This window comes from Takifugu rubripes, chromosome 3 (assembly GCF_901000725.2).
Source record: "Takifugu rubripes chromosome 3, fTakRub1.2, whole genome shotgun sequence".
Lineage (NCBI taxonomy): Eukaryota > Metazoa > Chordata > Actinopteri > Tetraodontiformes > Tetraodontidae > Takifugu > Takifugu rubripes.
The window spans coordinates 11,411,334-11,438,732 of record NC_042287.1 but is presented as its reverse complement, the minus strand read 5'-3'; the positions used below and the strand labels follow the sequence as shown (position 1 = coordinate 11,438,732).

Below are 27,399 nucleotides of genomic sequence, written 5' to 3'. Positions count from 1 at the left end.
TAAATGGGTTTGCAGTTCTCTAATTTATCCACAAAGTGGCAACAAAGACCGAAATTCGGATCGACCGATTGCTGTGTCATCTGAAATTTGTGACGCAGACGTTTGGGTGCCAAAACACGGAATTATTTCCCCAGAAATTAACCTTAACCTGGAAATAATTGCCTTTTTTGTTTGTTTGTTTGTTTCACCTTTATTTAGCTGTCATTTTGGCACATTACAATTTGAACTAAGGCCAATGGTAATTTCAAAAATTCAAAGTACTTGTACATACATGCACATACTTATACTATCATTGTGAGGACTTTCATACAGCTAATGTATTAGTAGTACATTACTAATTGGAAGGGTTCGGTTTAGCCAAGCCTAACCATCCCAACTAACCCACTAACCCTGACTTAAAACCAATTCTAACCGCAACCTTAAAGCCAAGTCTTAAACCTCAAACAGTCCCTTGAAGTTGTGAGGACCAGCCAAAATGACCTCATTCCCCCCTCGAATGTCCTTACTTTGCTACTATAGCGCGTACACGCACATACAAACGCGCGCGCACGCACGCACGCACACCCCTTGCGTCGCTTTCCGGGATCACGCCACAGCTTTCAATTGGGATCTCCACAGCAGCAGCGATATGGTCGATCCTCCGCGGACAGGACGGCGCCGTGCTTGAGCGAGATTAAACCCCGAAACATGCGGATCCACGGAGCAGCGATGCAGATAGATGGTCCAGGGAACGCTGCGGCACTCGGGACATCGCGGGGATAAGATTTCCCTGTCGAATATCAGGAAATCTGTTGTGATTTACAGCAAAGTAGTTGGGGGGAACTTGTCGCAGTGGATCCATCCCAGCGCGCTGCCGGGATTACCACGCACAAGTGGAACAATAGTCTCCAGCAGCAGGAACACCAGCAGGTCAGAGGCAACGCTGATTTCTTTTCTTTTCTTTTTCGCTTCCGTTTGTGTTTACGGTGTTCTCTCCGCAGGTTCTTCTCCCCCCTTCCCACAGAGATCGGGACGACAAACAAGCGCGATCGTCCTATCACCTGACGTCGCAGGTGGAGTTATTTTTTAAAAACCTAGACCGTGTTATATGCGTGGGTCCATTGCGCAACATGACAGAACGTGGATAGTTTAGAAACAAGCGTGTGATCCTCTGAACTACGGCGTTACAACAATTGTTACAACAACGTTGAACGCAACCTCCGGTGTTCGTGGCGCACTCGCTGGCGTCGGAATGACTGTCACAAATGAACCGTGTGCGTGATCCTCCTGGAGTTTCGGATCCGACCGGCTGGTGGTGTAACTTTTGCTCCCTGTGACTCTCTTCCTCCCGGATACATGCGTCAGGAAAACACGGGGAGAGCAGGACCGACCGAAAACACGCGAGGCCTGGAAGGCAGAGAGGGGGGTTGGATCTCTGTCAGCCAGGCGCAGACCGACATGAGCCGGTTTGAGAGCGCAGAGATTCACTGATAATTCCAGCCTGTGGTCAGTTTAACAGGATATTATCAGGCCTCAAGCATTGCATTATGTCTACAATGACCTCATGCATGTCAACACACTGTCAATGGTTTACCTGACTGTTAGGAACTACTGGGCACTTTACTACATGTGCGAGTTGTATATGCACATTGTTTCGCTTCCCTTTGACCTACCTTTAAGTCCATAAACATTGTGATCTCTTCCAGCCAGGATTTCTTCCTGCTGTTATGCATCTACAGATTTAGATCAAGTGGCAGATAAGCAGCCAGGAAGGAGCTTTTGGACTTATTAAAGGGAGGCATTTTAGAGGGTCGTATCTGTCTAATTTGTGTGGATGTGTTTAGGAGAGTTGGGCAGATTTACGCATTACTCATGCATCCCGAGGCAGCGCACGGCGCAGACCAGCCTTTGGAGTGCCACTGAGTGCCCATTCCGTCCTGTCACGTTGTGCGTGAGTGCATGCATGCGTGTGATTCATGCTCAGCTGAAATGCTGGACGCCTGTTTCTGACAAAAAGGGAAAGAAAGAAGAAGCGAGACCATCTCTGCTGCAGACAAAAATCTGCCCTGGATCCCTGCAGATTGCCAAAATCTCCCCTTTTGGCCTGATGCAAACCCTCTCTCCCGTGAGTGCTGGTATTTTGAATGGTCTGTGGTGCAGAGGCTCAGGTATTCAAATGCAATCACTGTTTTTTCTCGCTGCAGAATTGTGAGAGGAATCCCAGAGAGAGGCTGGCACTGATGTTGCTAAATAACGTCACCACTTAGTTGAGAGAATCATGTGGGCAAAGACAGAGACGTTTGAATCACGAATTCTCAGCTTTTCACCTTTTATTTCCGTCTCCTTTTTACCTCAGAGACACAAACTGTGGTTCTATCCCGGGCCGGTAACCTAGCAACCCAAATGGTGTGCATCGTGAATGAACCAGACCGTTGGTCTCCCTGTAAAGTGTGTCGCCTCGCCTCACCTTGACTTGGAATCTTGGAAAGTGCTTGTTGTTTTCCAGTTTGAGGCTTTGATATTTAACGACTCCGCTTGTCCTTTAGAGGCACCTGGGGCCATCCATGTTATCTGGAGTGTGTCCCGCCATCTAACCACAGCAATGTCTCGGAGTTATTTGTAGTTTGCCAGGCGGCTGGTTGGTTTTGGACCACTTGTCCTGCAGCCTGGAGACACTTGTCTCACCACCTCTCTGCACGCCGCCAGGACCTGTTCACTGTGCCGTCTGTCTGCACCTCGACAGTTCAGCATCCACCACTGTAAGAAAAGCTTTATCCATCCTGATGATCCCCAGCGGACACACTCGTACACTCAGAATGGTTTTGTAATTAAACATGTTTAATAGCTTATAAATGAAGTCTCACTATAACAGACATTTTTACAGAATGTTTACAGAATCTGCCGTGGCCTTCTTTAGCGTGTTGCTATAGGCTTGTGAGGCTGCGAGCAATATCGGAGGAGTTAGCATCTTCAAACTTGGATCCAATCGCCGAAATGTTTCTGTTTGCACTTGAATACAGAGAGAAACTAGAAAAGCGTTTGAAGGACGCAGACCTCCGCCAAGCAACTCATTTCCCTACGTATTGTCGTGCCGTTTGATCTTATTCCTGAGCGACCGTGGAGATCCAGATGGTGATCTGGAACGTGACCAAATTTAATCAAGGGTTCCTCATCCTGCGAGCAATGGAAAGATCATTGGACCCTGTTCATAACTTTCTGAGCAGTTTTGCTGACAAACGGATAAACGTAGAGGTCATTAAGTTATGTTTCATCCACAGTTGGATAAAGGAAGTCGCTGTTCTTCGACTATTTCATCTATTTTCCTTTTTTTGTTCAACCAGTTAAGAACACCTCTCAAAATAATTTGGATTTTTGGTTATTTATGAGTGCTTTACATGTCTGCTTCTTCCTCAGTTATATCGAACTGGTCCTATTCTGAAAGAACTAAGTGTGCACTATATTATCCCATATAAATTGGTGCCATGATGTCTTCCGTGGGTTTTGCTGCCGGGTATTAAGGCTCTCGCTCCATTAATATGAACGCTAATGCTCCAGAGATAAGAAGGAGACCGTGAAATTAGTCACTATTGTTTGTCCCCCGCACTGTCCAACATGCCAGGATATCAGCGTTGGTGTGTTTTAATGATAACACGTTGCTTATCTTGCTAATACGCAGCAAAGTCATATTGCTTGCGTGAGTGATTAAATCCTACAAATTTATGTGAGGTGGCAAGGTTGTGTGCAGAAAGTGCAGTCTCCTTGTCCGAGCAGGCTTCTTCTTCTTCAGCGAAGTCTGGGAAAACATGCAAATGAGGGGGGAGGGAGACGTGTTCCATTCTAATCTTGCACGGTTGGCAGATATTATGAAATGAATGCGAGTTTTTCTCCTTTCCTCCCCTCCTTTACCTATTTTTTTCCACCTTTTAAAGAAACACCCTCATCTGAGGAGTGAGCAGCAGTGGATCCCTGGCCAACTGCACCTCCTCTTGGAAAAAAGAAGCCACTTGTTCCAAGTGTGGATCACTGGGCTTGAATTCCCTCGGAGGGCAGGCTGTCGCTAATAGGCCTGAAAGAGTGAGAGCCTGAAAGGATAAATGGCTTTTGTTGAAGCGTCCTAGGATGGACACAAAGAGAATGGCAGTGCATGTTTGTGTGTTTATGCCCGTGCGTGTCAGCTCTTCAGCCCTTGTGGGCGAGGAAGAACTAAAAGAGAGGCAGATTTATCCTGCTTTAACTGCCTCGGCCTCCAGGCCAGTGAGTACTGAAGGAATAGACACATAAAATAACCTGAACTCGCTTAAACACACTTGCGTATAGATTCTAAATGGATCTTTAAACATGACGTACCATCGGGGCCTCACTAGAGTTTTTGATATGCAACATGGCTAAAAAAAAGGTTGGAGTGCTTCACTTAGACAGGTCACCAGCTCATCACAGGGCACACACACACACACACAAACACACACACATCACTTGCGCACTCGCCCACACCTAGGGCCAATGTCGAGTGCTTATTGATTCTAACGTGTATATTTTTGGACTGTAGGAGAAAACCTGAAAACCACACAGAGACACCCGCCACTGCATAGAGACCATGGTTTCTGATGTACATCCGTAACAATCATTTGTTCCATCACTTGTACAACGGAAGGTGGACAGTGTGGGTGATTGATTTTTGGGTCACGTTGCTGCTCATTAACCCCGCATAAGCTCCAACATTACTATAAGGTTTCTTTTTATCCCAACTGCAGGTATTTGTGGGATTTAGAATGCAACACAGGCCAACAGATGGTATCTTTCTGCCAGTGGTGCGATATTCCAACAGTGTCACTGTGGCATGCTGGTCTATTTCCTACAACGGTGTAACTGTGATTTTCAGGAATATATTATCTTAATTGTTTCTGCTGATAAACGTGTTGGCTGGAATTGGTGAACTGGATGCTCCCTCACAGCTGGAGAGAGAAATATCATCATCCATTTTATTTTGTTTTTTATCTGTATTATTTTCTGCATCCACATGGGTCTGCACTCTCAGAATGATGCTTTTATCCCACCGTACTTGTGCTATCGGTATGTAACGATAACAACACAAACCTCAGCTCACACACTGGAAAACTGCAACAGAAGCTGCACTGCAGTAGCTCCACTGTACAGTGGGCTTGAATGGGGGTGTGTGTAGCTCACTGCTGATGAGTAACAGTAATGATTAGGAAGGGCAGCAGATGGTGTCAGTGATGGTTAATGCTAATGTTTGCTGTGTTCTCTTAGGGCGGTGGGCCCCAGGTGGTGGAACTGAGAAGATGGACAGGATGAAGATCATCAAGAGGAGGCTGTCCATGTCCCTACGCAGCGCTCGGCCTGTTGACGATTCCCTGTCTGAACTGGCGGAGCAGATGGCCTTGGACGAGCCATCGGCATCCAGGGACAATGGTAAGATGCCTAACCATGAACAGGACACACAGCGAAGGCACGCATAGCTGCCATACCACACAGTTTATTTATGTTATACAATTACACATGTGTGCATTGCATCTGTGTTATATTGCATTAATGATATAACAGCAGCATAACAAAAAGCAGAAAAGAAACCTCCTGAAAGGGAAGCAAGACAGCTTCATACAAAGTTTCAAAAAAGCTTAATAGTCATCACCTTCACTTAATCACCACCCTCTCTATTCACTTTACTGTATTTCATTTAGCCATGAGGTACATAATGTACTTTAATTCAGAAACCATTGTCGTGAATTCACATGCATTCATTGTCACATATCTGTTTACTCTTGATTAACATAAAAATGTCACTTTGGCGTGTGTGTGCCCCCTGCTGGCCACCTTTCAGTACCGCAGGACCATAATGCGCCTCCTGCGCATCTGTGTATATTTCTCTTTTTGGGAGGATACCTTTGATTTGGAGCATCCCAGAATAAGAGGATAAGACTCTCAGAAAGCTCTAAGAAAAGTTTTCCTAGCTGTTGTCATCAGTTCCCAGGCTGGATCAGACCCAAATGATGTAAATTATTATCCCTGATTGTCCTCATCCTCCTATTTTAATCTTGCTTTTTAGTTTTAAATAACTGTGCCGGAGATTCAGGAACTGGAGAAGAAAGATGCAGCAGGATGGAGGAACTGATAAAAAGGATGAGGAAAGGTGCATTAAACTTTAACCACTCCTTCAACCCTTGCTTCTTTACCCCCAGATAAGATCTCCATTTTACTGTGACTGTAGAGAAGCACTGCATTATGTAAGAAATTGGGTTATTTAAAAGACAGATGCCTGTATGAAAGAAAGGTGATGATACCTGTATGTCAGATGGAAGCGTGACACATTTTGCTTCACAAATGTCACAAAACAATTCAAATCTTCCACATCCAGCTCCTTAAATATTGATTCCAACCATCTCTATTTCCCTCTGCCTGTTTGCTCTTTGTGTAACATTTTAATGTTTTTTTTTTAACTCATTGTCCGCTTTGCATGCTGACGGCCTCATAATGCAACATTTTTGTGCATTAACACCATTTCTATCACATCACTGCACTGTTCTTTGATCTGCCCTGCTACCTCTCTGGTATCATATCAAGCCCGCCTAAGATTTCAAGTTTTCTTGTATTTGTTCCCTGTCTCCTCACTGTGATCTTCTCCTGTTTCTGCTTCCTTGAGCTTGTCTTCTGAGGGTTTTCTCCTCACCCTTTCTTGCACTTTCTTATTTTTTCCTCCTCGCCGCCTGTCCAACACCGTGCGTCTCAGAGCCCGTGATGGAGCGTGCCATGCACCCTCCCGCTTCACACAGCGCTCCCTCCTTCCTACGACAATATGCTGGTCATCTGGGCCGCACCGCCCTGCGCAGAGAGCCAGGCGGGGGGCTCGAAAGAGACAGAGCCTACCTGAGTCTGCACAGGACTGGATCTCTGGGTACAGATACACACACTGTACTCATTTCCTGTACATTTGTGATTGCGTAATGAAGGTTTTGTGAATTGCATGTGAATATATGCAGCACATTTCCATGCAGAGGGATTTTTTTTAAATCCGGATACTTTTAGTTTTACGCGAGTGTCTTTCTGCAGCGCATCACATGTCCTTTCTGCCAATGTATGTTCAATGATTGTTGGTTCATATGCAATTTCCGTGTTTCGCACACACCGATATGGGTATAACCTCAGTGGATATTGTTTATATATTGTTTCAGCAAGTGAGAAAAATCATATATACTGACCGAAGTTCAGGCTATTTATTATTAATCTGCCTGTCTAAAGCTCTAATGACCTTAATCCAACACACAGAGACAACCGCATGCACATTCACGCAACCCCCCCACATGCTCACACAGCCAGTTCCATCTTCTTTCTGGCTCTACTATGTAATGGAACATGTACTCTGTCTCCATATGGACCCTAATAATCTCATTTCCCGCTGAGGCAGAATGGTTTATATCAGGAATAGCGAATGGAGTGTGCAAGAGAAAGACCATGGTGGAGGGAGATGGAGGATTTTGTTGAAAATGGGTTTCGGATTGAAATGAGCTTAGCAAATGCACAGAGAGGTAGGGCAGTGTTCAGACTCCAGTGCCGGCAGGAGTCGTATTAGCTTTGTGACTTGCATCCCGCGAGTCCTCGGTCGAGTGAACCGTGGATCAACCACAATCCTCGCATCCATTCAGCCCTGGCTGACAGGTGAGCGAGTATCAGTATCTGACAGTATGCTGAGATCCTTTAGAGCTGGAAATGGAATGAGAATACACGTTGAATCCCTTTATGATCTCTGTAGAGGAACAAGTGCTATGTGGCGGAATAAAGATGACTCACAATTGTTTGCAGTCATGCAGAACTCATGAACAAACCAGAGTTTATTACAGAAAAAATAATGCCTTTATTAAAATTTTGACAAGGGACTGTGGCATCCTCGTGAGATGATGTCATGCAATCTGTCCTATTAACAGATACAGTAAAAGTGGTTCACGGGAACAGAAGCAACAACAAATACACCGGAGCGATTGATGATTGATCTGGTGTCGGGCTCAGGTAGTATCAGATCAGCTCTGCAGTAGTCAGCTGTAGGTAACTGCTTTAATCCTTTTCCATATACTGTTACAATTGAATGATATTGCAGAACATCTTTAGTCCTTGAAAGTCAAAGGGGAGCTCTTTAAATTAATATAAGCTGTGTTCTGTATTTACAGCATGGATAAGTTGTACTTCAGAATGTTTAGATGTGCTGCATTTCTGTGGGTCTTTCTTGCTGATTCATTCTGTGCCACTCTGCAGTCCGTGCACGTCGCAGCCTCTAATAAGATGACATGATGATGCAATCCTGCCGTTCTGGTACGCTAAAGACCTTGCTCACCCTTTACTGGCGCTAACTCGCTCTATCAATCCACCACAGCCTCATATAAAGATATTCTTTTTCCTCCTCCTATCCTCCTTTCCTCCCGTCACCTGCTTTGCTGCGTGCACATTTGCACATGTGTAGGTGTTGGGTCATGATATTTAACCCTTATCTAAGTACACGTGTGTAATCCATGTGTTGCTAGTTGGGTGCACATCCACTCCCACCACTACAGTCAGAAAAGAGGAGCTCTTTACCTTTTTCTTTTTTTCACTGGTGAGCTTGTGAAGATCTCTAGTTACACCATAGAGGATTAATCTTCCCCTCCTGTCTACTGAAGTGAGAAACAGGACCCTGCTGAGGGCTGCCTCCTCTCCTGAAACCATTTGCGGCCCGCTATTTTCTGACGCTGTCACAGACGTCTCCTCTCATTCTTCTCTTCTCCCACCCCATCTCTGCATCAGCCCAGTTTTTGATATACAGTACCACAGGATACTACCACCAAGATAAAACCAGGAGATAAAGGATGGGAAGCTTTTCCTGCTGGCCTCATCCCCCCCTGCACTTTGCCTGTACCAATGTATTGCATTAACACCACATTAATCAGCATAGCCTTCTCCTTCACACCCCCACACTCATGAACTTCCATTTGCTCGCACCGTCCTGAGCCGCTTCCAGACTGAATTTAACAAGACAAATGCAGCAGAATCCTGTTATGTAGTTGTAAGGGTTCGTTTTTTGGTCTTAATTGGTTGTCTGGCTGTTGTACTATATGCTAGAGGCAAAGATGTTGCTAAATAACGTCAGTGATACAGGAAATGAAGGGGATGGGTAAGACATTGGGGAGCAGCGCATGTGGAGTCAGTAGCTGACAGTAGACACTCAGGTCCCAGTAATTGATTTAATTGGCTTAATAAGATTCTTTAGATGCAGATAAAAGGTTTAGAGGGAATTACAGCACTCTGCCTCCAGCTTTGTGACTGTTTCTGGTGGTGCGTGGTTCCTCGGGGATGCCACATGCACTTTGAATTTTTTATACCCTGTCCTCCATGAATCTGGTGGCATACTTCTGTAATTACGGCGAAACATGACAATTCTAGCGCAGTGTAGTCAGGCTGACTGGAACCGAGGAGGCAAGAATACGTGCCAGTGAACGCATCATGGAGGGGATGCGGACGTGGCTGCAGAGGACGGCAGAACAGTGATGTGTGCAGCACAGTGTGCACTTGTGAATACAAAGAGACAGTAAAGATGGCTGCAGGGCTGATTGACAAGCCTCCGTCCTTGACTTTTGAAGCTCAAGGGTGCAGCAGCCATCCTCTAGTATGTCAGTTAATGTATAATATACTCGCCAGAGTTATGTATTGGAAACGTAGTGGAGCCAGTCAAGTCAAGCAAAGGTGTAGGACTTAGAAATTGCCTAGAATGCTGAAAATATTAGCTTTTGATCGCTATAATAACAAATATAAGAGCAAAAGCTAAATTAGGACCTTCACCGAGAGGACTAAAAACACAATGTACCATAGTGGAGCTCTTGGTGTTGATGTTAGCTAAGCATGGGTCCTGGATAAAGTAAACAATGTGTCATGCATCATTGTGGATGATTTTCTTATCAGGATGTGACAGTGGTTTTTGCATGAACATGAATTGTGTACGTTCCGGCCAGCAAGTTGACCGCATTATTGATTTGAAGGGTGAGGTGAGGACTCGTCTCACAGCTGTCAGACAGACACAATAAAACACCTCTGCCAGGTGTTAATCTTTGACAGCATTACTGATAAAGATGGCATTCGATGCATATTAATTCTGACAGTTTGTTGAAAACATCAGGTATATAGGATTATTTTCCCTATTAACTCAATTGTCATTTTTCAGATGATTTAAAAAAAAAAACATTTATTTTTTCTTGAGGATGCACCTACACCTACGTGTTGCTTTTCTCTGTATGTCAGATAAATTAGGGTTGGCTGCTGTGTGCTGAGAACATTTTTTTTCCAGAATAGCAGAGAAATCCTAGAACAAGAGAACGGGCTGCAGTCATCGGCTGCAGGCTGCAGCAGATGGAAGTATGTCAAAGCTTATGGTTCCATAATCGCTTCAATGTGATTTCTGTAATTACTGTCACTGCCAGAGGAGGGGGACAAAAGTTTAAATAAGGGTCTGAAAAATCTTAACATTATTATGCCGTTTTCACTACAATTGCACTAATCTACTCTCTATCAGCTCATATTGTAGTCCTGGCAGGTAGAGGAGGAAAATGTGTCTGATGTGGGATTTGGGTCTGTGGGGAAGGACTGAAGGGAAAAAAATAAAAAGAGGAGGCTGGAGGGGATGTATGAGAGGTGCAGGGAGTAGATAGTAGGTAGAAAGGCAAAAGCACATTCGCTTCTAAGCTTCAGGGTGTCAATTTCTGTGCTGGGCAGAGATAAGGGGCGAAATGGTAGAGAGCATGCTAAAGGGAAGGAGGGTAGCGAGTGCAAGAAAGAGGTTCACTAGACAATTCAACAAACAGAAAATTCGGTCAATGAGAAATCAGTAATTAAGATATGGCAGAGGTACTCTGTACTATTAATGTGTGACCATCTCTGGACCCACCCAGAGACCGGCTGAGTATGTGAGAGAGGAGGAATATAGTGGCAAGGTGAAAGGAGGGAGGACTGGATGCACTGATAGGGGCGCTAGAGGCAAGAGCGAAGCAGTCGAGAGAGGGAGTGGACGGGAGGAGTGCGGCGCAACATCACGGATAGAGGGATGATCAGCAAGGAGAGAGATCGGGAAAAGACTAGAACAGGAGAGGAGGAGACTGGACCTTGAGTGAAAACCAGCATTTTTCGGAAAGAGCTGAGGGACCGAAGTCAGGCGTCAGAACCGCAGCTTGTTCTCCTTAGGTGGGGATGTAAGTTTGGGTCCGTGCATGTGCCTGTGTGCTGGATGTAAACAGAACACCTGTTAGAGGTTAGCTTATAATGGCTTTTGGATTGTATCTGTGTCATTTGACCTTGCTTAGTGAGCAAGCAGATTGTGATCTCAGATAAGAAAAATACAGAAAAGGCAGAGGTGGAGAGAGGGAGTGTCTACAGGAAGAGAGGGAGGGAGAGAGAGAGAGAGGGAGGGAGTGTGTTGGAGTGGAGTAGTTGCTCAGGGAGTTGTTGCATTGTGATTAGTGAGCCTGTGCAGTTGGAGCAGTTCTCCGTGGAGCTCTCCTGGAGGTATCGAAACAGCCCGAAGATTGATTCCTTCTTGGGTTGTTTTGCTTCACCTCCTGGGGCTTCGGCCAAACCCGAAGTTGCTGACTGGACCGAAGTGATTTGTCATCGCTCTGTGACATGTACATTTGATTGATTTTTAAAATTCACCGTCAACGACGCAAACCGAAGCCCCAATGGATCTGTCGGGCAACCTGCAGGGGTGCACCTCTCGGGCTGCCGGTGCCGGAGACCCAAGGACGGTGGAGGCTAGAGTGGGAGAGGGGATAAGAATGGGGGAGAGGGACGCCCCACTGAGGCTGTCACCTTTCCGCATGCTTCGAATGCTCGACTCGTGCCGCGCTCCCGGAAACCGCATTGGTGAGTTCCATCACCGCCATCCTCGCCACACATCTGCATCTGGCTGCTCCATTCCAGGATAATAAAGAAGTTTTATTGCCTTTTGAAAATAGTTCATCTAGCATTGCTAAGAAGACGTGCTTATACCAATCGAGCCTTGGCCCATTGTTGTCTGTTGCAAACCAGTTTCACATTGTTGAAACCTGGAGCTTGGCCTGAGGCTTCATTAGCACAGACATCTGCTGAGTAGCTTTCTCTCTGAAGTTGCTGAGATTACAACTTTGAAGACCTCAAATATATTCATTTGCAGCTGATGTTTTATTAATGCCCCTGATTTGAAAATTAGAGATACAGTGGAATGGCTCTGACCCCGGGCATTGTGTCTGGTGTCTTGAGGAATCCCTCCATGTTCTTAATGAGTGTCCCGCAGCTTCTTTAACCTTCCTAAACATTTACCTCTTTTGTTTGGTTGCACAAGAATGCGCCATCACTATTTCAATCAATGGACTCTTAAAAAAGAACTTAGCTGTCTGTAGTTAATTGGACATGATTGCAACTTGTTTCCATTACTCTCTTTGAAGGTCTCTGGAAATGTGTCCAACCTGTGTTTTACTTCTTTGTGCTGTCCAGTGATGTTTCATTAATTTTTTGATGCACTGCCAACATTTTTCCTACTAAGTGGAGTTCAAACCGCAGCGGGTGATCCCTTATAGCAGCCCCGCTCACCCCTTCAGATGTGCAAGCACCAAGTCGTCAGCCCTAACTAGGCCAGGCTTACTCCACACGGGGAGGACGTGGTGGCTCATGGCATTTACTGCCTGCTCTTGGTCTGCTCTTGAAAATGGAGCAGAAAGTAGTTGCAGGAGGGCAGGAAGCAATGCCCTCTGTCTTTTAAAAGTGCATAGATGTTTGGGATGCTGGTGTTTGAGAGGCAAACGTGCATAGAGGATGTGCCAGCAGAGCGCTGTGCCGCTTCAGTAATTGGCAGTGGAATTTTCCTTCCAGGAGAGTCTTGTTTTGATCTACCTGCATTTGTTTGACTGTTTACACAAATACACACGTGCGACCACACAAGAAGAGCACGGCACAAAGCCACATGACATGCTGTACTAGCAGGACAGTTAGTGTGCTGTGTGTTTTTTTGGCAGTACATAGATATCCTGGACTGGCATGGTGTGCTGGAACGCACATTTTAATATTTCACCATCAGGGCTTTGAGGGTTGTTTTCCACATTAGCTACTCAGTATTCCTACCTCACTTAGCATCATTTGCATCTTTGTCTTTTTAAGACCACGGGTGGCACATCAGGCATGATTTAGCACAAAAAAGGTGCTCTAAGCATTTACCCAGATGGATTGTTTTGCTAATGAGCATATGCTGCCTCTATCAACAGACTATGGTAATGGACAAATGAAGACAGAAGCAGCTGCGATCTAATCTGTGGCACTAAACGCACAGAAATATGCTCGATTCACAAAACATTGCCTTTTACTATGTTGAAGGAAAATCTTTAGTGCTTCTTTTTCTAACACTAACACCAGCTGACGCCCAGCATCAGTGTGAGGTTGCTGTTGCCTGATGACAGACATAATAAATAGCACATCCCGTTGAGCTGGGAGTCGCTGCAGTTCATGCGTAATGTGTCGAGTCACTCGGAAGACTAATTTTTCTTTTGGTTTCATGTCGTTACTGTAACGATCCTCCTCAAACTCCCCGTCATCTGCCTGCACCTGTGCAGCCTGTTTGAGATGTAAACAGCCTGTACAATGGTGAGGTAAAATGTTCCTGTCAGCCCTTATTTTATATCAGACGTGCACACACATACACGTAAACAGAGACACACACATGGCCCAGAGTTGTAACTTATCAGACTATACCACACACTAAAGGGAGAAAACGAGTCCCCCAATACAAATATACATTAACACACACTCCATTGGAAGAGGTGGTCACGTCTGGTCCACATCAAATCAGTCTGGGGAAATGGAGTAGTGAGGGCTGGCAGGCAAAGAAATGAGGGCGGGGGGCTTATATCGATCACTCATCTCCTTATCTTACCCTCGATTTTTTATTTTTTTAAATTAATACACACTCACATCACTGCATGGCTAGTGGTCAAATCCATAGTGTGGCATTTGGTACCCGACCTTGGAATCTAATCTAAGACTGACATTATAAATTCTGCCATCTGATGGGTACGCTGCGGGTTCAGTGGCGCTTCTGTCGAAAACACCAACACAAAAGGTCATCAAGGATGCCTGAGTTGAATAAAAGAGGGAAATTTCCCAGAATGAGGTCCTGCGTCTGTGTCTTCCAGGCATCGTCCACGAAAATGTGAAAATGGGCTCAGACGGGGAAAGTGACCATGCGTCTGGGACGTCCTCTGATGAAGTCCAGAGTCCAGTCAGGGTCCGCATGAGGAACAACCACCATCGCCGCATCTCTAATGAGGTATGAAGAAGCAGGGACAGACCTCACAGCTTGCATGAGGACATTCAGACCTTCGTTTGCCAGCAGCGATGATACAGAGAAATCTCTTAAAACCTAACCATGGAATTAACCAACTCACACGTACTGGCAGGTTTTTGTTTTATTAGTGATGAATTTCTGGACTGCGTTATGGCTGCTAATGACAAAAATTCTGAAACAGAAATGCCACTGCCACTATTTCTATTGTTTTATATACACAAAAAGATGCAAATGACAAATCTCATGATAAAACAATCAAATATGTCCCATATACAGTGGGAATGCCTTTGCACAGGTAAAGTTGCACATCTCCATCATATCACTCTGTGTGTGTGTGTGTGTGTGTGTGTGTCTGCCCATCAGTTTGAGAGAGTTTCAGAGTGATGAGTGCAGCGCTATTACAGGAAATGCCTCTGGACACAGGCTGTAAACAGTGAGTGCAAGGGGTTCATTTTTACCACAGCGAGAGAGAAAGGAAGAGGGGAAAAGCTGGTTTGAGATGGCAATTATGGAAGAAGGAATAATTACTGGTGGGACAAAGGAAGAGGAAGAGAGAAGAGGGTGGCAGAGGGAGAGAGGAGGAAGACAACACGATGTCGAGAGGGAGGCAAAAACAAGTAAAACAGTGTTTCCTCACAGCAGCCATCCCTCCGTTCACCCCTTCCCCCCATCTGCCTTACCCCCCCAGGAATCTGTCCATTCCTCTCTCTACTGATCCAGCCTCTCCCCCCCATCTTGTTCCTGCTCCTCCTCCTCTGCCTGTTTTTTTTTCCTTCCTGTGAGCATGTGGATGGAACTCTACCTCTGTGCATCTCTCTCTCTCTCTCTCTTTCCCTCTCTCTGTCAGAGTGTGTGCAGTCATGTGGCAGGTCAGAAACATGTATCGGGGAACAGGCATGTGTGATTGCTTAGAAAGGCACGTTTAAGGAGGACAATGAGGGAGTTACTAGAGCTATTCTGCTTTGTGAGTATGAAGACGTGACATGTGCTTCTTTGTGTGTGAGTGTGTGTGTGTGTGGCGGTGGTTTTCCACTGAATGAATGTAGATGCTTTCCACTGTTGCTGCTGTGATCAGGAGTTTTTTATTTTTTAGTTCTGACATGTAGGAAATTCCTCTGTCAGGAGAAATGTGCACTTGTAGGATGTGTTTTTCCTAAAAGACGATATAGCCTATGTGTGTGCTGTAGTGCTGTCCACGAAGGTTCCCTGCAGCATCTGTAGGTCAGGTTACAGCGTGCATCTTTGGCTTATTTTTAATAGGTCGTGTGTATGCGGTGTGCAGGGCGAGCTCTACGTGTCGTGTATAACTATCCTTAGGTTGAGAACTTGTCTGTAATCCTGCTGAATGGTGGTAAGTGTGCCACCAGGCTTCGGTTAAACCATCGCAGGCGTGAAATCCCTCTTCCTTTCATCTTCCCGTGCACGCGCACACACGCACCTCTTCTGCTGTGCTAATAATGGCCACATGTAAATACACAAATCATTTCACACATTTAGACAGAAGACTTGGGGCTGCTGGGACCGGACCAGACAGCCACTGCTGCCATGGAAACAATGTGTGATTGGCGCCTCACACGAAGAAGAGATGTATCATGGGAAAGGCAACTGCACAGATATTTTGTTAAAGCGACGGCTGTGAAAGGGACTCGTGCATGTGTGACATGGCAAGACCAGAGAGACAAAATCCTCCAGATTCTTCTAGCAGTCGAGCAAACCTGTCAAAAAGATGTCAGATGAAGGCAGAGGGATGGAAGATGAAGACACCAGGCATGTTCACAGTATAGAAAACCAGAAAACCCACTCAAACCAGAGCTTTTCCTTTAGGATGCCATGTCATTCCCATCATTCATTCGTCCACAGTCACCTGAATTTGAAAGTCTGGAGAAAAGAAGGACTTTTAGAGTTTTAGATGCAGAATTCATGAGAATTCATGTTCTGTTCTGTTAAGTGAGGATAGTTGACAGATTCATGCATGCACACAGCGTGTCCAATTTTAATACCTTGCTAGATTGGAGGACTTTGAGGGGTTCTGGGTTATTTCATGTGTAATTTGAAACTTTTACTCGTGTCTGTGTGGCTTTTCTCCGAGTGCTCCTGTTTCCAAAAGCATGCACATTAGCCTGATTAGCGGCTTTCCCCCACCTCCCGTCCAAGTGTGAGTGAACCACGTTTGTCGTGCCACCGGTGGCCTGTTCAGGCTGTATTCCTGTTCACTGGGCTCCAGAACCAACACAACTTTATGTAAAAAGACCTGGCGATTGATGATTATTAATGGATGATTCAGTGAGCAGCGCGTTAGTGAGCGTTAAGTGGTGATCACACAAACGCACAACAGCTAATTTCTTCTCAGTGATGACTCCTCTCCTCTTTCTCTCTCTGTGTTGCAGGACATAAACAAACGCTTGTCTCTCCCAGCTGATATCAGGCTACCGGAGGGCTACTTGGAGAAGTTTGCCATGAACAGTCCGCCCTTTGACAAGCCCATGAGCCGCAGGCTACGGCGAGCTTCACTGGTCAGTAATTATTGTGTCTGTGCATATTTGTGCCGGTTCACATTTGTGCGAAGCAGCTGGCACTCATTTATTTTGTCAGCTACTTATGGCTGCGTTCTGTGCAGACTTTGGTGAGTACAGCTGGGATTGTGCTGCTTTGTTTGGGAAGAAAAGTAATCTGAACTTTCAAACTCCTTTGTGTGCTGTTAGAACATTACATCATCTCTCTCTGTCTCTCTCTCTCTCACACACACACACACTCACATACACACATATGCAGACAAGAGTCTTTTTAAACACACATGGGCATACGTTGTACAGCCAACAATGGCTCAGTAGGGGGATATATGATCAATTAATGCTGAATTATGCATCGAGGCCAAGATTTTTATGGTGGGGTTTGAATGTGGTGGAGGGGTTGATGGATAGAAAAAAGGATGATCGTTGGAAGTAGCCACATATTCATGAATATGCAGCATGTCCCTTTATACTTGCTAGTAATGCAGCGTCAGCTGTTTTTGTATTGTGGTCACGCTTTATTAACACCACTCCTTTGCTTCTTTGTTGTCCAAGTTTCTCTTTATACAGTAAAGTTTGTTTGTTTTGAACACTTACAGGAAAATATACTTTGGTAAATACTGTGGAAGTTGCCCTCCATCAAAAGTGTTTCTGAAATGATCGAACAGGGTCAGCGCCCCGCATCAGCTCCCTGCTTGAAGTGATTTAATGATGCAGCTATTGTGCAGCAGCCTTGCACAGATCAAAGGAAAACAATCACGCAGAGCTTTGCAGAGGAGGCGGGAGGTCCACAAGACGTGTAGATGAGACGAAAGGGGATCGTCTGTCTGCACAAACTAAAGGAGCGGCCGACATTTCCTGACAGACTTGATTCAGTCCGCCCGTGTGCCGTTGCAGCGTGTCGTTAGTGGTTGTTGTATGCACGCAGCGCAATAGACGGATCAATAATTCAGCAGCAGCATTGGGCTGTTCTGGCCCAAGCTCCTCCCCTGGCGCGGATAACACCAGGACACCTTGAACTGAGCCAAAGAAGAGTGGATGCAGGGGAAGATGACAGGAGAATTTTAAAGGCGCCAAGTGCAGGAAAAGAGCGCTTTCAGGGATGAAACTCAAAGCCCAGATTGAGTTGCTAGAAAGGAAAGGATTTATTATATCTCCTGTGCCCTTGCTGAGGCTGCAGAGTGTTGTTAGAAGAACCTAATTGACACTGAATAGGGCCGTTCCCTTTTTCTAAATGACTAGTCTTATCTTTCATTTTTTAACATACTGTATGTTTCATTCCAGCTCAGCATCTAAAAATGTCAATGGATGTTGCGTGACCATTTCCAAAAACCTGAGTGTATGCCTCATATACTACTGCGAGACTGTTATGTCTTCTGTTACGGTAACTAAGAAGGACGTTTCGGGTGTCCTGTAACAGATGCTCAGTGAAGTATCTTGATCTTTGAATCGCTTCCCAGTGTAATGTAAGCGAAGCTCACGTGGATCGCTTTCCTCTCCTGGCTGAGACGCAGACATTTATTCACATGGATCCAGTAGCCGTCGCCCTTCTGTGGCGATAACATTAGAGATGCTGTTTTTTTAGCGTAATCGCTGCATCATCACTGTGTGGGCTCGTTACTCTGGTGACCAGTAGTGTTGGTTTCCTCTGCATTGGATCAAACTTTGTTGCTCTCAGCTGGTCTACAAGAGAAGGTGGTACAGGGCAGGGATGTTTATCACTTGATTGATTGAAGCCATGAGCACTGGATACATCATCTTAATGGAAGGGCTCCTCTTTCCTCCCACCTCCTCCCACCCGCTCTGTCTTTTCTTAGCAGAGAGATGTCAGTTCCACTCCGCCCATCCTCTCCTCTTTAGGCCTTCTCACAGCCTGCACAAGGAGAAGGGAGAAATGTAATCTCATCACAATAAACATCGGAAATCAGGGGTAAAAAGAAAATAGACCTCACACTTATTTCCTCTGCTGTTGGCTACGAAGTACCTGCTCGCATGAGCCACATTGGTGTGGGTTTATGTTGCTTTAATTTTTGTTGCTAAAATGTGGTCTGACCTAGTTCTGCTGAGTAAGCGCACTGAAGCGTTGAGGGGAATGACATGAACCCATTGCCACTGAAAAAGCACACACACACACACACACACACACACAAAGCCAAGGTGTATGACAGGAGAAGCTCCATGGGGATGGGGCTTCACTTGTTTTGGGGCATAAAACAATGCGAGACATTGCAGATTTATTCCCTGCAGTGGACGCATTTCTCTTCTAAATTTGTTATCCTGCTTCGTTCGGATTGACTCTCATGCCAAAAGTGGCGCGCAGCTTAGCGACGGCTCCTGACAGCCGCTGTCACAAACACTAAGATGGGAACTGTGCGTTTGTGTGTGCGGAGGAAGTGCTTACACAGGAATATGGGCTGTGTATCTCATTAGAGATATTCTCTCCTCGACACATGCATTCATAAACTCATGGTCAACCTGTGTAATTTATACGTTTCACCACTCAACAATGTTTTTCCCACTAGAATTTAAATATTATTGCTTTATTTTTAAAAATGCAGTGTTCAATGCAGAATCCACAATATTCTGTTTAAAGGTCAAGTTGTGCTTTTGTCTCGCATTTAATTCTCTGCTCAAGCTCATTCTGATGTTGGCTTTTAGGCGTCCCTTTAAACAGATCACATGCTTCATCAGCTAACTTGGTCACAGGAGACCCCCCCCCTCCCCCCTCGCAGGAACACATTCGTGCCGCTGTCCTGGCAGTCATGACACTATCAGATGAAGAGATGGCTTGTTTCAGAGAGAACCCAGATAAAACTGGTAAAACCACCCTCAGAGATAAATGGACAAATAAGAGCAGGGAGGTGACTGGGCGAAGGATAAACACTGACAGGCCTGTGCGGATCACAGCTTGTCATAGCCAGAGCCATCTATAATTCATGACTTTTCAGACCCAGGGGCCACATGCATTATGCAGATAAGCCCTTATTAACTGAATTCGGGATTAATTCACATTCCACATACAGTTGATTGAAAACACATCTGCTGGATGTCTGTAGAGTGTTCAGCTGTAAATATGGAATCCATATGAAATTATACATAAAGGACAAGGGCATCACACCGGCGCTGTGGAAGCACAAAGATCCACCCCATGTGACTGTTTTGTTCTATACTTTATTTTTTCTATCTGCTGCATGTTATTTAGTTGGTTTCTGTTTTAAATGATCTAAAAAGATCTAAACGTATGACCATTCAAATCATTACCGGCTGCTCTGGACTGTGTATTAATTAAACACTCTTATTTTATTGGCGCTAAGCTGGGAAAGAATTCAAGAAATCCCACCACAGTGGAGATGGAAAAATCCCCTTTATTTACTGTCTCTTATCTGATATCATATCACCCTACAAAGAAGTGGTCTTTCATCACTTCCTTTGAAAAGCACAGCCGTTTTAGACACATTCATGGCTGGCCCTGTTTGCGTAGACGCGATGAGAATCGTTTCCGACAGATGCCGTGCGCAGATTGCTGTTAGCCACGATGGTGTTGAACTTCTTCCACATGTGGCAGTGGGGGTTTCCTCCCTCTGTGGGAGAGGCTGAGTTCTCCTCGCGGAGGACGGGGCCCACTGACTCAAAACCCTGCAGTTGTGGGCCAAGTGTCAACAGGAATATGGCTAAAAACTGGACCAACAGCTGCCGCCTGGAGGACTTGCTTCAGCAGATGAACACGGAGGTCCTGGGATGGCCTTTAGTCAGACAGTGGCTGACATAAATGCACAGGGTGGTGGTGCTAATGGCCATTGACAGCGGCATCCAATACTTCCCCTCACGTCCTCTCTCTGTCTCCTCCAGTCTGAAATTGGCTTCGGGAAACTTGAAACCTACATCAAATTGGACAAACTCGGAGAGGTGAGACCATATTTGCTGAGTTATTCACTCCTCCCTTTATAAACCAATTGATTCATTAATGTGATGCCTCTGCAGGGGACTTACGCCACCGTTTTTAAAGGCCGAAGCAAATTAACCGACAACTTGGTCGCTCTGAAAGAGATCCGGCTGGAGCACGAGGAGGGCGCGCCCTGCACGGCCATCAGAGAAGGTACAGAACCGATCAGCGGGTCCTCACCTCATCCTGTTGACAGGACGTTTGTGAATCCTCGACAGTTCCCAGAGCTGTTTGATTTCCCCTCACAGCGTCGGCACCTGATTGACATCTCTAACCTCTCTCTTGTAGTGTCTCTGCTGAAGGACCTGAAGCACGCAAATATCGTCACTCTTCATGACATCATCCACACCGACAAGTGCCTGACGCTCGTGTTTGAGTACCTGGTCAGTGTCTGAACGCCACACGCATAGATACATGTAGGGTGCCTCGGGTAGGCCCAAAATTTGTCTCTTTCTTCCAGGAAAAGGATTTGAAGCAGTACATGGATGACTGTGGAAACATCATGAGTGTTCACAATGTCAAGGTAAGCCCTAGTTTTTAACTAGCTTTCAGGAAATTCAGATTTGAATCTCTAATGTAAATGTACACCACAGGCAGCCTGAACGTTACTCACCTCATGCAAATGTACAGAAATATTAACAATATCTCCTGTTCTCTGCTCAACAGATATTCCTGTTCCAGCTGTTGCGGGGTCTGGCGTACTGCCACAGAAGAAAAGTCCTGCACCGAGACCTCAAACCCCAGAACCTGCTCATCAATGAGAAAGGAGAGCTCAAACTGGCAGACTTTGGTAATTCAGCACTCAATCAAGTCGTCTGGCAGCCGCTCAAGTGTAGAAGCACCACATGCAGGACAAAAGATCACTTAAGTTTACATTTCAATCCTGATTGCAAATGTAGTCTCTGTTTGACTCTGGTGTACCGTTTGCAATGCTTTTTACAGATGATGTATTCTGAATTTAAATCGGAGGGAAGTTCAAATGTGGAACCACATGAAACAGCAAAGTCAATGACTCTGTCTCTGTGCTTTGTTCAAATTGAGGTTTGGCGAGAGCCAAGTCTGTCCCTACAAAGACCTACTCCAACGAAGTGGTGACTTTATGGTACCGGCCCCCCGACGTGCTCCTGGGCTCCACCGAGTACTTCACATCCATCGACATGTGGTGAGTGAAGGCAAACCCACTGCAGCCGCGCGCCATTTTTCCCTTTGTGCTTTCTTACACGTAGCGCCCTGTTTGTGTTCAGGGGTGTGGGCTGCATCTTTTATGAAATGATCACCGGGAGGCCTCTTTTCCCTGGGTCCACTGTGGAGGACGAGCTTCACCTCATATTCCGCATCCTGGGTGAGACGGCGCAGTAGATTAATGCCTCGTTTGCAGCTCTGCTACTTTGCAGTGTATTATAATTTTGCATGAGCACACCGGGGTCGCGTTCCTGTACGTGCTCCGTCTGCGGACGTCATTTCACTTGCAAATGTGGGATCGGCAGGTACTCCCACGGAAGAGTCGTGGCCCGGCATCACCACCAGTGAGGAGTTTAAAACCTACAATTTCCCTCAATACCAAGCTGAGCCTCTTGTCAGCCACGCACCCAGGCACGTCTTTGCATTTCCTCTTCCTCACCCCAACATGTATTTTAAAAATGCTTCTTAGAATCCTGTATTAACAAGCACAATCTGACAATCTTATTTTTCCATCTTGCTCCCTTTTCCCCCCCTTCTCTTGGTTTGGACACAGGATAGACAACGATGGTCTGGACTTGCTTTCAATGCTCCTTCAGGTAACCTATGAGATTTTTTTTATTTTTTTATGTAGTATTGTTTTTTGTAAGTATTTTGATACTGGCACATGATGTCACTGCTGCTGACCTTTGTTCCAGTTTTAGATTTAAATCCAAAGTGTGACTTGGCTTTAGAGGCACTAAGTCACACTGCAGCAGCACCACTAATGCCCCTTAGAAAAATATGGTGCCATTTACTAATTAGCTGATTTTATAGCCACCTCAGAGGATCCAAAAAATCAAGCAGTATACACACGCACAGCTCAGCCGTCTTAATCTCTCTGTACATCTGCGTGTCTGCAGTTTGAAGCCAAGAAGCGGGTGTCAGCCGAGGACGCCCTCAGACACTCGTACTTTCGGAGCTTCGGGGATCAGGTCCAAACACTGGCAGACAGTGAGTACAAACGCTGCAGCAGGTCGACCTTTCAGTCTGCAAATGTTGTCTCATCGGCCCTCTGTCGTCTTCAGCTGCATCCATCTTCTCCGTAAAAGGCATCCAGCTCCAGAAAGATCCGGGGAAGAAGTCCTCCATGTTCCCAGAGTCGGGTAAGTTCTCCAAAGAAGGAAAAGGAGTGAGGGGGAAACAATCGCTTCTCAGGGGAAATAGAGAGCTGCTCTTCTCTCTGTCTGTTTACTGCGTGTTGCTGTGTGGTCACGTAATCCAGCTGTTTCAAAATACGGGCTCTTTAAAACATCAGGTGAATACAGTTTAATAAATAAACACGACTGTGTTCTGTTAAACTCCAAACTTCACGTTAGCCTCACATTGTTTGTGATTTCCCATCTCGGGGCCGCGTCTGCGACTTTTTCCACTTCTCACGATTACCTGTCTCTTCTCTCCTTCCCTCTCTCTTTTGCTGCAAATATTCCTCTTTTCTTTAATCCTTCCTGTTTCCCATGTGTGCCCCACTGCCACCTGCCCCCTCCCCCTCATAACCCTAAAAGCTGTGGCCCATAAGTTGGGCTCGGCACCCTCGCAGTACTTCCAGGGAGATGGAGCCAAGCCCAGGGCTCAGAGTCACAATCTCTCCTACAATTCCACTGGTTGAGTGGCCTCTGCTGTTCTGGTAAATACGCTCTTTCATTCTGTCTGCCTTCTAATCAACCACCTTCACACGACCTCTTTTCTTCTCCTCATTTGTACATTTATGTCCTGGTTTCATATCTCTCCTAAATACTTGTTGTTTCCTGTTTATACTCCCTATGCTTTCATTCTAAAGATTTTCTTCTCCTCCTTATTTCTTCTTCATCCTCGGGCTGGTTCTGCCTTTATATTCCATGTGTCATCTCACCTTTCACTCACCTATTCCACGTTTTTTTCATAGTGAGCCACTTCCAGTGTTTATTTCAGGGGTGAAATAGGCAACAATTAATTTATATATAGTTGTATTTTTTGCTGCATTTGACTGAGGATTTAGTTTGTTGGGTTTTACTGGTCAGGTTTTATAAATGTCTGTTGCTTTTGTATGCAGTGGTTGTTTTACTGCAGTGTGGAATATAGTAATTAGTTTAAAGTCAACACTGTTAATGAAACAGCATAGATAATAACACCAAATGTGTTTGTTCAGGTGCCCTTGTGTCTGTTTTTATGTTGTTTTTTTAAATTCTGTGTACACATTTAACCAATGAACATTGTTGATTTACCTTTCTCATTTAAGCTATTGAATTATATAGCTCAACAATTAAAAAAAGAAGCTCAGGGCCAAGTAAATAAGACACATTGAATGAAACAGTCTTTATTTATTTATTATTCTAAGTTCATTTTGATGATGGCAGATAAACAGCCTTTACTAAGCAGACCAATATTTTCTGGTTGTTTAAACATACATCAGCGTTCTCATGCCCAGTTTCGCCCTAGCATGACTGCAGATGTTTTAATTATGAATACATAAACTCAAACTACTTTTAATCTAATTATGCTATTCGTAGTGTAAGTCACCGGGGAAAATATTAAACAATATAAACATGTCAAGAATATATTGTTTTGAGAACATTGAGAACATTACGAATTAGCATATGTTTTCTGACCTTAAGGCCCATTGCACAGTATGACCCTTTCAATATGATTAAAATTATAATTTTGCAGAAGCTTTATGAGTTGATTTTGTAAGTGTGAAGCTGTTTTGTGATCAAACCATCCATACGTCCAAAATATATTTAAAGAAATACAACTACACACTCCCCTCTAGTGGTTGAGGCAGCAAACTACAAATCCAGTAAAAATATTTGGAACTTGCAAAAGGAATTGATTTTTTTTTGCAATAACACAAATTGAGAATTCAAAACTTCTCTCTCTCTCTCTCTCTCTCTCTCTCTCTAGCCCAGGGGAAGAACAGGAGGCAGAGCGTATTGTTTTAGAGCTGGCGGGGGCGCCGATGTAAAGACGGGGAGACGTGGATCTGTCCTGCCAGACATGCATTTAATGACTCTGCCACAGACACTGAAAGAAAACAAGTCCTACCACACACACCCACCAACACAAACACACACACACACACACACGCAGGCTGAAGAATTCATGAATACCATAGTCAAAGACTCAGCTCACCTCTTTAAATGGACAGAAATTCAAGAAGATAATGGAGACTGAGCTGTTCAATCTATTTTGTTCATAACGTGCATCATTCTAAATATTTGCACTTAAATCGTTGACCCTTCGCCTACCCTTGAAGCCTAATCCCACGATTGTTAAAATGACACACAAACATAAAATATCCCTATATCTCTCAGACACACATATACACACAGATGGATCACTTGAAATTTAAGAGTGTGTAGATCAATGGAGTTTACAGAGATAAAGACTTAGCACCTTATTCATCCAGCTGAGGTCAGGGTGGCTGTCATTACCTCACCAGTCACTCAAGCAGAGTAGGATGTAAAGAACCTTCTAGTTAGCATAATCATGAAAGAAGCAATTTAAACATACCAAAAAGACAGAGGAGAGCTCAGTATTTAGTCTCACCGCAGCATAATTGGACTCTTCACGGCTTGTAATAAAGTAAAGAAAATTTCCAGGTTGATAATTCCATCCTTCTCTTGCTGTAAACAGCAGCGGAATGCCCGATGGTACGGTTCCACATGAGAAGGACGACTTGTAAGGAGGTGCAGTGTACAAATCCTCTCCTGCTTAGTCTTAGACACCCCCTCCTCTTGCCTTGACTCAGAAGTTGTCTTGATTTGTCGTGCGGTGTGTGCAGGTGTTGATGTTGAAATATTCTGTTGCACCTGATCGTTACCTCTTTTTAGCTCACGTGTATAACGTTTGACAAACCCTGGCCCGCCCAACTCTCCGTGCATTTAGTTTACATTATTTCCCCCTAGTTTGTATATATGATCTTACCTGTCAGAAGCAATGATGATTTCAGGATGTTGATCTCAGTCTTTAATGGGTTCCCCGCCGGGACAGTTGGGTGACTGGCTGGAGGGGAGCGTCTTGCACATTCCTTAAGCTCAGGACTAGTGTCTAATGTCATTTTGTGAACTCTGTGAGGTGCAGCGGGTGTGGTGTCTCCCCAGTAGGGCATTGGACGTGAGCTGAAACCCTTGATTCAACCTGTTGTAACCTCTCAGTCCTCCTCCCGATCACCCTTCCTGCATCTTTACTCGTCATCCGCTCCAGCACGACCTAAGTCACGGCCCTGGCAGTTTTCTTTCCCCAAACACCTCATGAGCTCGTAGCGGCGCCACGCTCGACACCTTCGAGAAGATGAAGAAGCAGGTGGGATCGCTGCAAGGATCTGCCACAAGTGGGACCAGAGCGCTCTCACCCGAGCACAGGTCCAACTTGGATGTAACAGGACACAAACGTTATGAAGGACTGGACGCAGTCAGACGCTGTTGCCGCTCCCTGCTGTTGTTCTTACTGTGAGAAACAACGGGACCATCCCTCCCATCAGTGGACACACCAACATATACTGCTTGTATATGAGATGGCCACTTCTGCATCTTCCCTCATCCTTTCCTGAAAATCAGAGATCTCCCACCTGAGCCCACCCTGGACAGACTCGTTCCAGAGCGTGGCAGTATGTAGCATGTACATAGACGAGTTCCTCACGTTGTATATAACAACTGTACAGGTTTGATACAGTTATTCACACTCTGGCTTTTATTATTTTTTTGGTTTTCTTTAATCAGCATCACAGCAATATTTCTAGAATCATTGGAGAATTTAAAAGTACGTTTCTATGGGTGGGCTTTTGTTCTTTGTTTTGCTTTGCGAGTGGGCAGTGCGACTGAACGATCAAAATTGTGAGACTTGACTGAAACCAACGACAGGTTTGTGCTTCCTGTTACATGTGCTGGATCCAAACGGCTGGAGGGACGTGTCCTGTTGCAAGGGGAGTAAATCACACACTGATTATTTAGATTTTTATGAATGAAAGCCATAAAGGTCACATGTAGGTGTGTGCGAGAGGTCTGCCGCGTTCGAGTGCAGAGCCTCAGAAGCAAAGCGGACATGTTAAACATCAAAACAATAAAAAAAGAATAAAATACAAACACAATGGCCTTTTTCTTTCAATTCTCTCTAAACCTATAGTTTTCTTTACTTCATACTTTCCATGTATATTGTAAATAACTACTATTAATTCATAAGTTTGATTAGAAGTAAGTGGTTCTATCTGTTTCATTATAATTTACACAACATCATATTCAAGCTACTTAGTTAATGGAAACACTGATTAAAAGGCTCTAAAAGAAAGGAGATTATTTAGCTCCCAGTGTATACAGGCTTTACAATCTAATTACCGTACCTGATGTGGTTCCATACCATAATGACGGCTTTTCCTGTCGATAGCGATGACCAGAGAAAGTTTACAGCACACGTGGTTCATTAAAATTTTATAAACA

At 45.0% G+C, this 27,399-nt stretch overlaps 1 protein-coding gene across 7 annotated transcripts; it reads left to right on the top strand.

Annotated features, from left to right (window-relative positions):
- The first annotated feature begins 575 nt into the window (after positions 1-575).
- LOC101068677 (cyclin-dependent kinase 17-like) lies at positions 576-27,050 on the top strand. 7 transcript variants are annotated; one of them, XM_029834567.1, is made up of 19 exons: positions 576-909; positions 981-1,052; positions 5,248-5,409; positions 6,725-6,889; positions 14,166-14,299; positions 16,705-16,830; positions 20,677-20,733; positions 20,809-20,923; positions 21,059-21,153; positions 21,231-21,293; positions 21,437-21,560; positions 21,812-21,932; positions 22,015-22,112; positions 22,258-22,363; positions 22,506-22,548; positions 22,852-22,942; positions 23,017-23,094; positions 23,494-23,615; positions 24,869-27,050. In XM_029834567.1, the coding sequence occupies exons 3-18, from the start codon at positions 5,280-5,282 to the stop codon at positions 23,595-23,597; spliced, it is 1,650 nt and encodes a 549-aa protein (XP_029690427.1). In that variant the 5' UTR covers positions 576-909; positions 981-1,052; positions 5,248-5,279; the 3' UTR covers positions 23,598-23,615; positions 24,869-27,050. The 7 variants fall into 7 exon arrangements, with proteins under 7 accessions (XP_029690427.1, XP_029690428.1, XP_029690431.1 ...); XM_029834568.1 differs by lacking the exon at positions 981-1,052; XM_029834571.1 differs by lacking the exon at positions 6,725-6,889 and having other exon boundaries at positions 577-909.
- Positions 27,051-27,399: the final 349 nt, after the last annotated feature.